This window comes from Mustelus asterias, chromosome 13 (assembly GCF_964213995.1).
Source record: "Mustelus asterias chromosome 13, sMusAst1.hap1.1, whole genome shotgun sequence".
NCBI classification, from domain to species: Eukaryota; Metazoa; Chordata; class Chondrichthyes; order Carcharhiniformes; family Triakidae; genus Mustelus; species Mustelus asterias.
This window is the reverse complement of record NC_135813.1, coordinates 108,161,763-108,175,774: the sequence shown is the minus strand read 5'-3', so window position 1 is coordinate 108,175,774 and position 14,012 is coordinate 108,161,763. Positions and strand designations below refer to the sequence as shown.

Below are 14,012 nucleotides of genomic sequence, written 5' to 3'. Positions count from 1 at the left end.
CTAGTTTATCAAAACCCCTCAATATTGAGCACCTCTAATAAATCTCTGTTCAACCGTCCCGACTGACAGAAAAACAACCCAAACTTCTCCAGTTATTTCATCGGGTCTACAGCAGAGAAACAAGCCATTTGGCTCAACTGATCTATGCCAACATTTATGCTTCACATGAGCTTTCTCCCATTCCTCTTCATCTAACTCTATCAGTGCACCCTCATGTGCTTGATCTAGCTTGCCCTTAAGTGCATCTATGTTTTTTACGTGAACTACTTTTTGTGGTACTGCACTCCATATTCTTGCTAATCTTTAGATATAGAGGTTTCTCCTGAATTTCCTATTGGATTTATCAATGTCTATCTTATGTTTACGGCCCCTAGTTTTTAAGTCTTCTTCGAGTGGAAACATTGCCATGTCTACCCTAAAGGCCTCTATCAGGTTTAGATAGCCACTTTGGAATTGCTTTGTTAGCCATATCCAATCATCAAAAAGCTGGGGTTGGATATAACACCGAAGAACAGTGCAAATTAATTAGATTAATCACGAAATTTAAACTTTTATTTTGTGTGGGGAATCAACGGCATGTTCTAGTGTTCAGCACAATTTGGCACATTACATAGCAATCCTTCAATCAGCTGTCTGATTGTAAAAATCCAACAACAGCAGTGCGATATGTTGTACCAGAAATTAGCACCCTGTCTCCTCCATGTAACAAGCAACTGTAGGTGGCATCTTCAGCTCAATTCTCACTATTAAAGGATGCATTACGAGTTACTTATGTTTCTGCAATACGATCAAGACATCTTAACCTCAAAATGTTTCTGGTTTTCAAGTATGGAAATTGTGCATCTGGATGGGAGAACGTAAAGGAATTTCAGACAAATCACTCTTCTTATGAATATCTGCCCCTTTCTATCCGAGAGGAAATTCCGGTGGGAGGGTAGATGCATCGAACCTATTCATTCTAATAACCTCAGCTTTTATATTTTGGGCAGGGCTAACATTGCAGCTGATTGGTGGAAGAGAGTCACACCCTGATGGAATGGTTTCCACTCCCAACCCAAATACACAAACTAAACTATTACTACAAAATAAGGAAAATTAATGCTTTGGGCTGACATCGAAACACTGCACATGTGGTACACCCCACCCCCCCGGCACAACACAACAGTGCCTAACCCCAACAAATAGCAGATAATTATGCAGTGATAATTATGAAAGTGTTGCCACAGTCTAGGGCGGCACGGTAGCACAGTGGTTAGCACTGCTGCTTCACAGCTCCAGGGACCTGGGTTCGATTCCCGGCTCGGGTCACTGTCTGTGTGGAGTTTGCACATTCTCCTCGTGTCTGCGTGGGTTTCCTCCGGGTGCTCCGGTTTCCTCCCACAGTCCAAAGATGTGTGGGTTAGGTTGATTGGCCATGCTAAAATTGCCCCTTAGTGTCCTGGGATGCGTAGATTAGAGGGATTAGCGGGTAAAATATGTGGGGATATGGGGGTAGGGCCTGGGTGGGATTGTGTCGGTGCAGACTCGATGGGCCGAATGGCCTCTTTCTGTACTGTAGGGTTTCTATGATTTCTATGGTCTATTACTCTGCGTGGATTCTAATGTCTCAGTGACTTTGAGGATTGACGTTTATATTTTGCAACAACCAACTCAAGAACAGTTTCTTCCCTGCTACCATCAGACGTTTGAATGGACCTACCTCGCATTAAGTTGATCTTTCTCTACACCCTAGCTATGACTGTAACACTACATTCTGCACCCTTCTTTCCTTCTCTATGAACAGTATGCTTTGTCTGTATAGCACGCAAGAAACAATACTTTTCACTGTATGTTAATACATGTGACAATAATAAACCAAATCAAATCAAGATTTGCAAAGAAAAATGTAGTTTGATTCTTAATTGTAACAAGATATTAAGTGTGCAGTTATCTCTACCTGGAACTCCTTCCGGCGATGAAACCGATAATAAGCCTGGCTCTGTTTCCGCTGGGACTTCATCCGTAATATTATCTATTGGGGCATCGACCACCTCTTCCACCTCAGGGGCTGCTTCTTCTTCTTCTGTCTTTACCTCAGCCACTTGTAATAGCGACGGTTTTTCTTTCTCTTCTTCCTCCTCCTCCTCCTCCTCTTCATCCTCAGAGCTAGATTCATATTCTGAGGATTCATCACTGTCTTCAGAATATTCCACCTCCACTTTGGACGAGGCAACACTGATCACTTCATCTGCAAACACAGGAATTGCAATGTTAGTTGCAGCATCCAATATGGTAAATCAGCGGGGAAGTAAAAAGCTGAGTTTACTACATTACAATTATACACTAACCTGTGTTGCACAGCAGTACAATAGGAAGTTACTTTACATCTAATTCAATACACCTTTAGCACCGAAGGATAATCAATCATTGGGGAACAGAAATCTATATCCCGGTCATAAATCTCCGAGCTGGTGCTACAACAGTGACAATTAAGAGGTTATCGACAGGCTGACTACCCCTCCCTCCTTTGCGAAAACAGCATACAACACAAAAGAGCCAAAATAGGAGAAAATACTTCTAGAATTTTACAACATTAGAACTGGGGATTTTTAAAGCGACCAGGCACAATAAGGAGCTATACATTCTACATTAAAATGCAATGCTGACCATCTTATATTGACCTAGTATGCAGGTCAACATAAAAACAATAACATGGACTAAACTCAGAAAAAGATAGGGGAGTCTAAAACTAGAGGGCATAGGTTTAAGGTGAGAGATACAAAAGTGTCCAGAGGGGCAATCTTTTCACACAGAGGGTGGTGAGTGTCTGGAACAAGCTGCCAGAAGTAGTAGTAGAGGCAGGTACAATTTTGTCTTTTAAAAAGCGTTTAGACAGTTACATGGGTAAGATGGATATAGAGGGATATGGGCCAAATGCGGGCAATTAGGATTAGCTTAGTGGTAAAAACTGGGCGGCATGGGCAAGTTGGGCCGAAGGGCCTGTTTCCACGCTGCAAACCTCTGTGACTCTAAAATGTTAAAGTTAATACAATCCAAATGTCACTTATTGCCAGCTGCCAGTTAGTCACCTGATCAAGACCTCACCTTCTTCAGAATCCAGCCCCTCTTTCTCACTAGTCTCTGCATCAGCTTCATCATCCTCACCATCTTCCTCCTAAAAATATTCACCAAAATGTATTCCATATTAATGATCAATGGCAGAAAGTAATGGCTGCACACCAGTTCACTTGAGAACAAAAATCATTTTATTCACATGAAGTTTTATAACTAGTGGCTCCTTGTGGTGCATTGGGTTAAACAATTGTACAAAGTGTAATGTCTCTACGTGGGTGGTACTTCATACAATGTAAGGCTTGCACCATTAGAATGCCTTAAAGGTGAAAATGGGAAAAGGGTCAAGTTTCTTTCCATGTTTTAAAGTTAAAGTTTATTTTTTAGTCACAAGAAAGGTTTACATTAATACGGCAATTACGTTACTGTGAAATTCCTCTAGTCGCCACAGCCCGGCACCTGTTCGGGTCAAAGCACCTGACCAGCACATCTTTCAGACTGTGGGAGGAAACCGGAGCACCCGGAGGAAACCCATGCAGACATGGGGAGAAAGTGCAAACTCCACACAGACAGTGACCCAAGCCGGGAATTGAACCCGGGTCCCTGGCGCTGTGACACAGCAGTGCTAGCCACTGTGCCACCGTGCCGCCCAACTGTAAACTTACTTTAAGAAATATATAATTTTTAAATATAGAATATAGAACAGTACAGCACAGAACAGGCCCTTCAGCCCACGATGTTGTGCCGAGCTTTATCTGAAAGACATAACTTTTTAAAAAATAAATTGAATTTAATACTTCTCTCTCCAGACTCATCATTTTGGATGTCCACAGATGGCCACTCAATTGGAATCAATTATAATACCGGTAAGAAACTACCTCTCTAGGCAGATTAGCATCTTCTGGAAACCTGGCTGCTGATTAGAAGTGGTAGTGATATAGATCTAAGAGTTGGATGAGTCTTTGTACTCAGTCATTAATGATGTTTCCCAGAATACTTTGACTGCTGTTAGGCAACAGAGCTGGTTTAAGTAATTTATAATTGTATTTGTGGGTATTAGAAATAAGGTATAGCTTTAAGTTTAATTTTGTGTTTCTGTATTGAAAGGGTTAATGACTTCAGTCTGGTTCAGATGCAGGCATTGAGACTCTATGACATGAAAGCAAACAGGGCTTAAAGGAAAACTGGGTTGTTGCTTCGTAACTAAGGACCACCCTCGGACAGAAAGAACTTGTGAATTCATTGTAAGCGAGACTGAGGAGTAGCTGGTCAGGACCAGTGAGCTACAGAAAGCAGACTTCTCAAAAGAACAAAAGTCCCAAAGTGGGGACCAAAAGAATGTCACAGGAGGACAGTTTTGTTAAAGAAACAAAGAACAAGTTAAATGAGGTCCGGTTCAGGAAAATTCAAGTATGAAGTACTTTGAGTTAAAGAGACAGCTGTAAGAACCAGATTTAAGTGAGGCAGGTCGGGGATCCTGAATTCAGGAACTGAGGAGCCTCAGCTTTTGACTTTGTCCAACAGATATGAGGTACTTACTTCCCTGTGTGGACGAGGAAAAGGGCTGTAGGGAGGATGAGCTAGCTGACCACTGCACCGTGCTACAGGAGGCTATTCAAGAGAGGGGAGCAAAAAGACAAGTGGTAGTTGTAGGGGGATTGATAGCATCCTTTGTAAGCCGGATCATGAGTCCCGCATGGTATGTTGCCTGCCTGGTGCCAGGGTGAGGGACATCTCTGACCGGCTTGAAAGGATATTAGAATAGGAGGGAGAGAATCCGGTTGTTGTGGTCCACGTTGGGACAAACAACAGAGGCAAGATTAGGAAAGGGGACCTGTTTGGGGGCTATCAAGCACTAGGAACTAAATTAAAGAACAGGTCCTCAAGGGTTATAATCTCTGGATTACTGCCCAAGCCACAAGCAAATTGGCATAGGAATGAGAAAATTAGGGAAGTTAACACGTGGCTAAAGGAATGGTGCGGGAAAGAGGGATTCCATTTCATGGGGCATTGGCATCAGTATTGGAACAGGAGGGATCTGTACCGTTGGGATGGTCTTCACCTGAACCGATCTGGGACCAGTGTTCTAGGGTAAAGGATAAATAGGGTGGTCACAAGGACTTTAAACTAGCAAGTTGGGGAGAAGGGAAGAGTAAAACTATGGGAAGTATAACGGTTAATATGACTAATTTGTCAGGGGAGTGGGAAAAGGAGTTGTAGTCCAGAAGTCAGAGAGGGTGGTGAGGTATTGGGGAACGTATCAGGGTCAAGGGTGGGTACCGGTAGACAGGAAGGTGGGTTGAAGTGTGTCTACTTCAATGCAAGGAGCATCCGGAACAAGGTAGATGAACTTGGGGCGTGGATTGGTACTTGGGACTATGATGTTGTGGCCATTACGGAGACATGGGTAGAACAAGGACAGGAATGGTTGTTGGACGTTCCGGGGTATAGATGTTTCAGTAAGTGTAGGGAAGCTGGTAAAAGAGGTGGAGGAGTGGCATTGTTAATCAAGGATAGTTTAACGGCTGCGGAAAGGCACTTCGTGGGGGATCTGCACACTGAGGTAATATGGGCTGAGGTTAGAAATAGGAAAGGAGCGGTCACGTTGTTAGGAGTTTACTATAGGCCCCCAAATAGTAATAGAGATGTGGAGGAAGAAATTGCTAAGCAGATTATGGATATGTGTGGGGGTCACAGGGTAGTTGTCATGGGGGACTTTAACTTTCCAAATATTGATTGGAACCATTGTAGGTCAAATAGTTCGGATGGGGCAGTTTTTGTGCAGTGTGTGCAGGAGGGTTTCCTGACACAATATGTGGATAGGCCGACAAGAGGTGAGGCCACATTGGATTTGGTACTGGGAAATAAGAACATAAGAAATAGGAGCAGGAGTAGGCCATCTAGCCCCTCGAGCCTGCCCCACCATTCAATAAGATCATGGCTGATCTGACGTGGATCAGTACCACTTACCCGCCTGATCCCCATAACCCTTAATACCCTTACCGATCAGGAATCCATCCATCCGCGCTTTAAACATATTCAGCGAGGTAGCCTCCACCACCTCAGTGGGCAGAGAATTCCAGAGATTCACCACCCTCTGGGAGAAGAAGTTCCTCCTCAACTCTGTCTTAAACCGACCCCCCTTTATTTTGAGGCTGTGTCCTCTAGTTTTAACTTCCTTACTAAGTGGAAAGAATCTCTCCGCCTCCACCCTATCCAGCCCCCGCATTATCTTATAAGTCTCCATAAGATCCCCCCTCATCCTTCTAAACTCCAACGAGTACAAACCCAATCTCCTCAGCCTCTCCTCATAATCCAAACCCCTCATCTCCGGTATCAACCTGGTGAACCTTCTCTGCACTCCCTCCAATGCCAATATATCCTTCCTCATATAAGGGGACCAATACTGCACACAGTATTCCAGCTGCGGCCTCACCAATGCCCTGTACAGGTGCATCAAGACATCCCTGCTTTAATATTCTATCCCCCTCGCGATATAGGCCAACATCCCATTTGCCTTCTTGATCACTGTTGTACCTGCAGACTGGGCTTTTGTGTCTCATGCACAAGGACCCCCAGGTCCCTTTGCATGGTAGCATGTTTTAATTTGTTTCCATTGAGATAGTAATCCCATTTGTTATTATTTCCTCCAAAGTGTATAACCTCGCATTTCTCAACGTTATACTCCATTTGCCATATCCTCGCCCACTCACTCAGCCTGTCCAAATCTCTCTGCAGATCTTCTCCGTCCTCCACACGATTCACTTTTCCACTTATCTTTGTGTCGTCTGCAAACTTCGTTACCCTACACTCCGTCCCCTCCTCCAGATCATCTATATAAATGGTAAACAGTTTCGGCCCGAGTACCGATCCCTGCGGCACGCCACTAGTTACCTTCCTCCAACCGGAAAAACACCCATTTATTCCGACTCTTTGCTTCCTGTCGGATAGCCAGTCCCCAATCCACTTTAACACACTACCCCCAACTCTGTGTGCCCTAATCTTCTTCAGCAGCCTTTTATGGGGCACCTTATCAAACGCCTTTTGGAAATCCAAAAACACCGCATCCACCGGTTCTCCTCCATCAACCGCCCTAGTCACATCTTCATAAAAATCCAACATGTTCGTCAAGCACGACTTTCCCCTCATGAATCCATGCTGCGTCTGATTGATCGAACCATTTCTATCCAGATGCCCTGCTATCTCCTCTTTAATAATGGATTCCAGCATTTTCCCTACTACAGACGTTAAGCTGACCGGCCTATAGTTACCCGCCTTTTGTCTCCTTCCTTTTTTAAACAGCGGCGTAACATTAGCCGTTTTCCAATCAACCGGCACTACCCCAGAATGCAACGAGTTTTGATAAATAATCACTAACGCATCCACTATTACCTCTGACATTTCTTTCAATACCCTGGGATGCATTCCATCCGGACCCGGGGACTTGTCCACCTTCAGTCCCATTAGTCTACCCCGCACTGCCTCTCTGGTAACATTAATTGTATTAAGTATTTCTCCTGCTGCCAACCCTCTATCGTTAATATTTGGCAAACTATTTGTGTCCTCCACCGTGAAGACCGACACAAAAAACTTATTTAAAGACTCAGCCATATCCTCATTTCCCACTATTAACTCCCCCCTCTTGTCCTCCAAGGGTCCAACATTCACTCTAGCCACTCTATTCCTTTTTATATATTTATAAAAACTTTTACGATCATTTTTTATATTAATTGCTAGCCTAGCTTCATAGTCTATCCTTCCTTTCTTTATCGCTTTCTTAGTCTCTCTTTGTTGTTTCTTAAATTTTTCCCAATCACTTGTTTCTCCACTATTTTTGGCCACTCTGTACGCAGCTGTTTTTATTTTAATACTCTCCTTTATTTCCTTCGTTATCCACGGCTGGTTCTCCCTTTTCTTACAATCCTTGTTTTTTGCTGGAATATATTTTTGCTGAGAACTGAAAAGGATCTCCTTAAAAATCCTCCACTGTTCCTCAGCTATCCTACCTGCCAGCCTGCTCTCCCAGTCTACCTTAGCCAATTCATCCCTCATCCTATCATATTTCCCTCTGTTCAAACAGAGGACACTGGTTTGAGACCAAACTTTCTCCTCTTCCATCTGAATCAGAAATTCGACCATATTGTGGTCACTAGACCCCAGAGGGTCCTTCACAATAAGATCCTTAATTCTACCTACCTCGTTACACAATACCAGATCCAAAATAGCTCGTTCCCTTGTCGGTTCCGTAACATGCTGTTCAAGGAAACTATCCCAACAGCATTCTAAGAACTCTTCCTCCATTCCACCCTTACCGACTTGTGTCTGCCAGTCAATGTGCATGTTGAAGTCCCCCATGATTATTGCCGTTCCGTTTTTACACGCATCCCTTATCTGCTTGTTTACAGCCCTCCCTACCTCAACATTATTATTTGGGGGCCTATATACCACACCTACTAGTGTCTTTCTCCCTCTACTATTCCTCATCTCTACCTATAATGATTCCACGTTTTGTTCCTCAGAGCCCATGTCATCCCTCAGTACTACCCTGATATTATCTCTTATTAATAGCGCGACCCCACCACCTTTTCCTTCCTGTCTATTCTTCCTAAACGCCTGATACCCCTGGATATTCATCTCCCAGTCCTGGTCACCTTTCAGCCACGTTTCTGTAATGGCCACTAGATCGTACCCACTTGTGCTGATTTGCACCATCAACTCATTCACCTTGTTCCGAATGCTTCGTGCATTCAGGCAAAGTGTCCTTATTCCAGCTTTTATCTGGACCCGCTTTGATGAGTCGCGAACACCCTCTCCCTCTACTCCCTTATCTAAATTACCGCCTTCATTCACTTGCACCCTCTCCTCTACCATTAATTTTGTAATTCCCCTTACCCCTGCATCCTCCCCCCCATCAATTAGTTCCTTGATCCTAGTCAACTCTTCTAGCTCCCCTCCCCCCAACCTATCTAGTTTAAATTCTCCCCAGTAGCCTTAGCCAACCTACCGGCCAGGATATTGGTCCCCGTGTGAATGAACCGGGCCAAGTGTTAGATTTGGTTGTGGGAGAGCACTTTGGAGATAGTGACCACAATTCGGTGTCTTTTGTTATTGCAATGGAGAGGGATAGGGCCGTACGGCAGGGCAAGGTTTACAATTGGGGGAGAGGTAATTATGATGCGATTAGGCAAGAATTAGGGGGCATAGGTTGGGAACAGAAACTGTCAGGGAAAGGAACTAATGAAAAGTGGAACTTTTTCAAGGAACAAATACTGGGTGTCCTTGATAGGTATGTCCTTGTCAGGCAGGGAGGAAATGGCCGAGTGAGGGAACCATGGTTCACGAAAGAGGTGGAATGTCTTGTGAAAAGGAAGAGGGAAGCTTATGTAGGGATGAGGAAACAAGGTTCAGATGGCTCGATTGAGGGTTACAAGTTAGCAAGGAATGAGCTGTAAAAGGGGCTTAGGAGAGCTAGGAGGGTACATGAGAAGTCCTTGGCGGGTCGGATCAAGGAAAACCCCAAGGCTTTTTACTCTTATGTGAGGAATAAAAGAATGACCAGGGTGAGGTTAGGGCCGGTCAAGGACAGTAGTGGGAACTTGTGTATGGAGTCAGTAGAGATAGGCGAGGTGATGAATGAATACTTTTCTTCAGTGTTCACCAAGGAGAGGGGCCATGTTTTTGAGGAAGAGAAGGTATTACAGGCTAATAGGCTGGAGGAAATAGATGTTCGGAGGGAGGATGTCCTGGCAGTTTTGAATAAACTGAAGGTCGATAAGTCCCCTGGGCCTGATGAAATGTATCCTAGGATTCTTTGGGAGGCAAGGGATGAGTTTGCAGAGCCTTTGGCTTTGATCTTTGGGTCCTCGCTGTCCACGGGGATAGTGCCAGAGGACTGGAGAATGGCGAATGTTGTTCCTCTGTTTAAGAAAGGGAATAGAAATGACCCTGGTAATTATAGACCGGTTAGTCTTACTTCGGTGGTTGGTAAATTGATGGAAAAGGTCCTTAGGGATGGGATTTACGACCATTTAGAAAGATGCGGATTAATCCGGGATAGTCAGCACGGATTCGTGAAGGGCAAGCCGTGCCTCACAAATTTGATAGAATTTTTTGAAGAGGTAACTAAGTGTGTTGATTAAGGTAGGGCAGTTGATGTCATATACATGGATTTTAGTAAGGCGTTTGATAAGGTCCCCCATGGTCGGCTTATGATGAAAGTGAGGAGGTGTGGGATAGAGGGAAAGTTGGCCGATTGGATAGGTAACTGGCTGTCTGATCGAAGACAGAGGGTGGTGGTGGATGGAAATTTTTCAGATTGGAGGCAGGTTGCTAGCGGAGTGCCGCAGGGATCAGTGCTTGGTCCTCTGCTCTTTGTGATTTTTATTAATGACTTAGAGGAGGGGGCTGAAGGGTGGATCAGTAAATTTGCTGATGACACCAAGATTGGTGGAGTAGTGGATGAGGTGGAGGGCTGTTGTAGGCTGCAAAGAGACATAGATAGGATGCAAAGCTGGGCTGAAAAATGGCAAATGGAGTTTAACCCTGATAAATGTGAGGTGATTCATTTTGGTAGGACTAATTTAAATGTGGATTACAGGGTCAAAGGTAGGGTTCTGAAGACTGTGGAGGAACAGAGAGGTCTTGGGGTCCATATCCACAGATCTCTAAAGGTTGCCACTCAAGTGGACAGAGCTGTGAAGAAGGCCTATAGTGTGTTAGCTTTTATTAACAGGGGGTTGGAGTTTAAGAGCCGTGGGGTTATGCTGCAACTGTACAGGACCTTGGCGAGACCACATTTGGAATATTGTGTGCAGTTCTGGTCACCTCACTATAAGAAGGATGTGGAAACGCTGGAAAGAGTGCAGAGGAGATTTACCAGGATGTTGCCTGGTTTGGAGGGTAGGTCTTATGAGGAAAGGTTGAGGGAGCTAGGGCTGTTCTCTCTGGAGCGGAGGAGGCTGAGGGGAGACTTAATAAAGGTTTATAAAATGATGAAGGGGATAGATAGAGTGAACGTTCAAAGACTATTTCCTCGGGTGGATGGAGCTATTACAAGGGGGCATAACTATAGGGTTCGTGGTGGGAGATATAGGAAGGATATCAGAGGTAGGTTCTTTACGCAGAGAGTGGTTGGGGTGTGGAATGGACTGCCTGCAGTGATAGTGGAGTCAGACACTTTAGGAACATTTAAGCGGTTATTGGATAGGCACATGGAGCACACCAGGATGATAGGGAGTGGGATAGCTTGATCTTGGTTTCAGATAAAGCTCGGCACAACATCGTGGGCCGAAAGGCCGGTTCTGTGCTGTACTGTTCTATGTTCTATGTCTATGTTCTAATAGGAAGCAAAGCAGCAGGTTATCATGTGGGGAGAAGGTTTCAACTACATCGAAAATCAGGAAAAAAGATAAAAGGAAGGAGAATTCAGGAGATGTTATTAATGGAGATGTTAGAATTCAAGAAGAAGGTACAAAAACTAGCATACGGGCACTTTATCTGAATGCTCGTAGCATTCGAAACAAGGTAAATGAGTTGACCGCACAAATCATCGCGAATGAGTATGATTTGGTGGCCATTAGAGAGACATGGTTGTAGGATGGTCACAACTGGGAGTTAAATATCCAGGGGTATCAGACTGTTCGGAGGGACAGACTGAAAGGCAAGGGAGGTGGTGTAGCTCTGATATTTAAGGATGATATCAGGGCGGTAGTGAGAGATGATATCGGTTCTATGGAAGAAAAAGGTTGAATCCATTGGGTAGAAATTAGAAATAGTAAGGAGAAAAAGTCACTGATGGGCGTAGTTTATAGGCCACCAAATAATAACATCACGGTGGGGTGAGAAATAAACAAAGAATGCATGGCTGAGGGATTGGAGCAGGGGGCAGGGATTCAGGTTTCTGGATCATTGGGACCTCTTTTGGGGCAGGTGTGACCTGTACAATAAGGACGGGTTGCACTTGAATCCCAGGGGGACCAATATCCTGGCGGGGAGGTTTGCTAAGGCCACTGGGGAGAGTTTAAACTAGAATGGTTGCGGGGTGGGAATCAAATTGAAGTGACTGGGAGAGAGGAGGTTAGCTCACAAATAGAGAAAGCTTGCCGACAGTGTGAGAGGGAGAATAGGCAGGTGCTAGCGAAGGGGAGCGCTCAGACCGAAGGTTTGAGATGTGTCTATTTTAACGCAAGGAGTGTTGTGAACAAAGTGGATGAGCTTCGAGTGTGGATCACTGCTTGGAAATATGATGTGGTGGCCATTACAGAGACTTGGATGACTCAGGGACAGCACTGGTTACTTCAAGTGCCGGGTTTCAGAAGGGACAGGGAGGGAGGCAAAAGAGGTGGGGGAGTGGCACTGTTGATCAGAGATAGTGTCACGGCTGCAGAAAAGATGGACATCATGGAGGGATTGTCTACGGAGTCTCTGTGGGTGGAGGTTAGGAACAGGAAGGAGTCAATAACTTTACTGGGTGTTTTCTATAGGCCACCCAATTGTAACAGGGATGTTGAGGAGCAGATAGGGAAACAGATCCTGGAAAGATGTAATAATCAGAGTTGTCGTGATGGGAGATTTTAATTTCCCAAATATTGATTGGAATCTCCCTAGAGTAAGGGGTGTAGATGGGGAGGAGTTTGTTAGGTGTGTTCAGGGGAGTTTCTTGACACAGTATGTAGATAAGCCTACAAGAGGAGAGGCTGTACTTGATTTGGTATTGGGAAATGAACCTGGGCAGGTGACAGATCTCTCAGTGGGAGAGCATTTTGGAAATAGTGATCATAATTCTATCTCCTTTACAATAGCATTGGAGAGAGATAGGATCAGACAAGTTAGAAAAGTGTTTAATTGGAGTAAGGGCAATTATGAGGCTATGAGGCAGGAAATTGGAGGCTTAAATTGGAAAGAGGTTTTCTCAGGGAAATGTACAGTGGTTGTGGAGTGTACAGTGAAATGTACAGTGGTTGTGGAGGATTGCTTCTCTGAGTGGAGGCCTGTGACTAGTGGTGTGCCGCAGGGATCGGTGTTGGGTCCATTGTTGTTTGTCATCTATATCAATGATCTGGATGATAATGTGGTAAATTGGATCAGCAAGTTTGCTGATGATACAAAGATTGGAGGTGTAGTGGACAGTGAGGAAGGTTTTCAAAGCTTGCAGAGGGATTTGGACCAACTAGAAAAATGGGCTGAAAAATGGCAAATGGAATTTAACGCAGACAAGTGTGAGATATTGCACTTTGGAAGGACAAACCAAAGAAGAACGTACTCGGTAAATGGTAGGACTCTGAAGAGTGCAGTTGAACAGAGGGATCTGGGAATACAGGTACAGAATTCCCTAAAAGTGACGTCACAGGTGGATAGGGTCGTAAAGAGTGCCTTTGGTACATTGGCCTTTATAAATCGGAGTATCGAGTATAAAAGTTGGAGTGTTATGGTAAGGTTATATAAGGCATTGGTGAGGCCGAATTTGGAGTATTGTGTACAGTTTTGGTCACCTAGTTACAGGAAGGATGTAAATAAGATTGAAAGAGTGCAGAGAAGGTTCACAAGGATGTTGCCGGGACTTGAGAAGCTGAGTTACAGAGAGATTGAAAAGGTTGGGACTTTATTCCCTGCAGCGTAGAAGATTGAGGGGAGATTTGATAGAGGTGTATAAGATTTTGATGGGTATAGATAGAGTGAATGCAAGCAGGCTTTTTCCGCTGAGGCTAGGGGAGAAAAAAACCAGAGGGCATGGGTTAAGGGTGAAAGGAGAAAAGTTTAAAGGGAATATTAGGGGGGGCTTCTTCACGCAGAGAGTGGTGGGAGTGTGGAATGAGCTGCCGGATAAAGTGGTAAATGCGGGGTCACTTTTAACATTTAAGAAAAACTTGGACGGGTTCATGGATGAGTGGGGTGTGGAGGGATATGGTCCAAGTGCAGGTCAGTGGGACTAGGCATAAAATGGTTCGGCACAGACAAGGAGG

At 44.5% G+C, this 14,012-nt stretch overlaps 1 protein-coding gene across 2 annotated transcripts in view; it reads right to left on the bottom strand.

Moving 5' to 3' along the window:
• Positions 1 to 14,012, bottom strand: part of setd1ba (SET domain containing 1B, histone lysine methyltransferase a) — a 191,686-nt gene that overhangs the window by 28,414 nt on the left and 149,260 nt on the right. For both annotated transcript variants that reach the window (XM_078227511.1, XM_078227512.1), the window contains 2 exons: positions 3,085 to 3,154; positions 1,937 to 2,227 (listed from right to left, as the gene is read on the bottom strand). In XM_078227511.1, the coding sequence (XP_078083637.1) occupies positions 1,937 to 2,227; positions 3,085 to 3,154 (361 nt within the window). The remainder of the gene's footprint in view (positions 1 to 1,936; positions 2,228 to 3,084; positions 3,155 to 14,012) is intronic.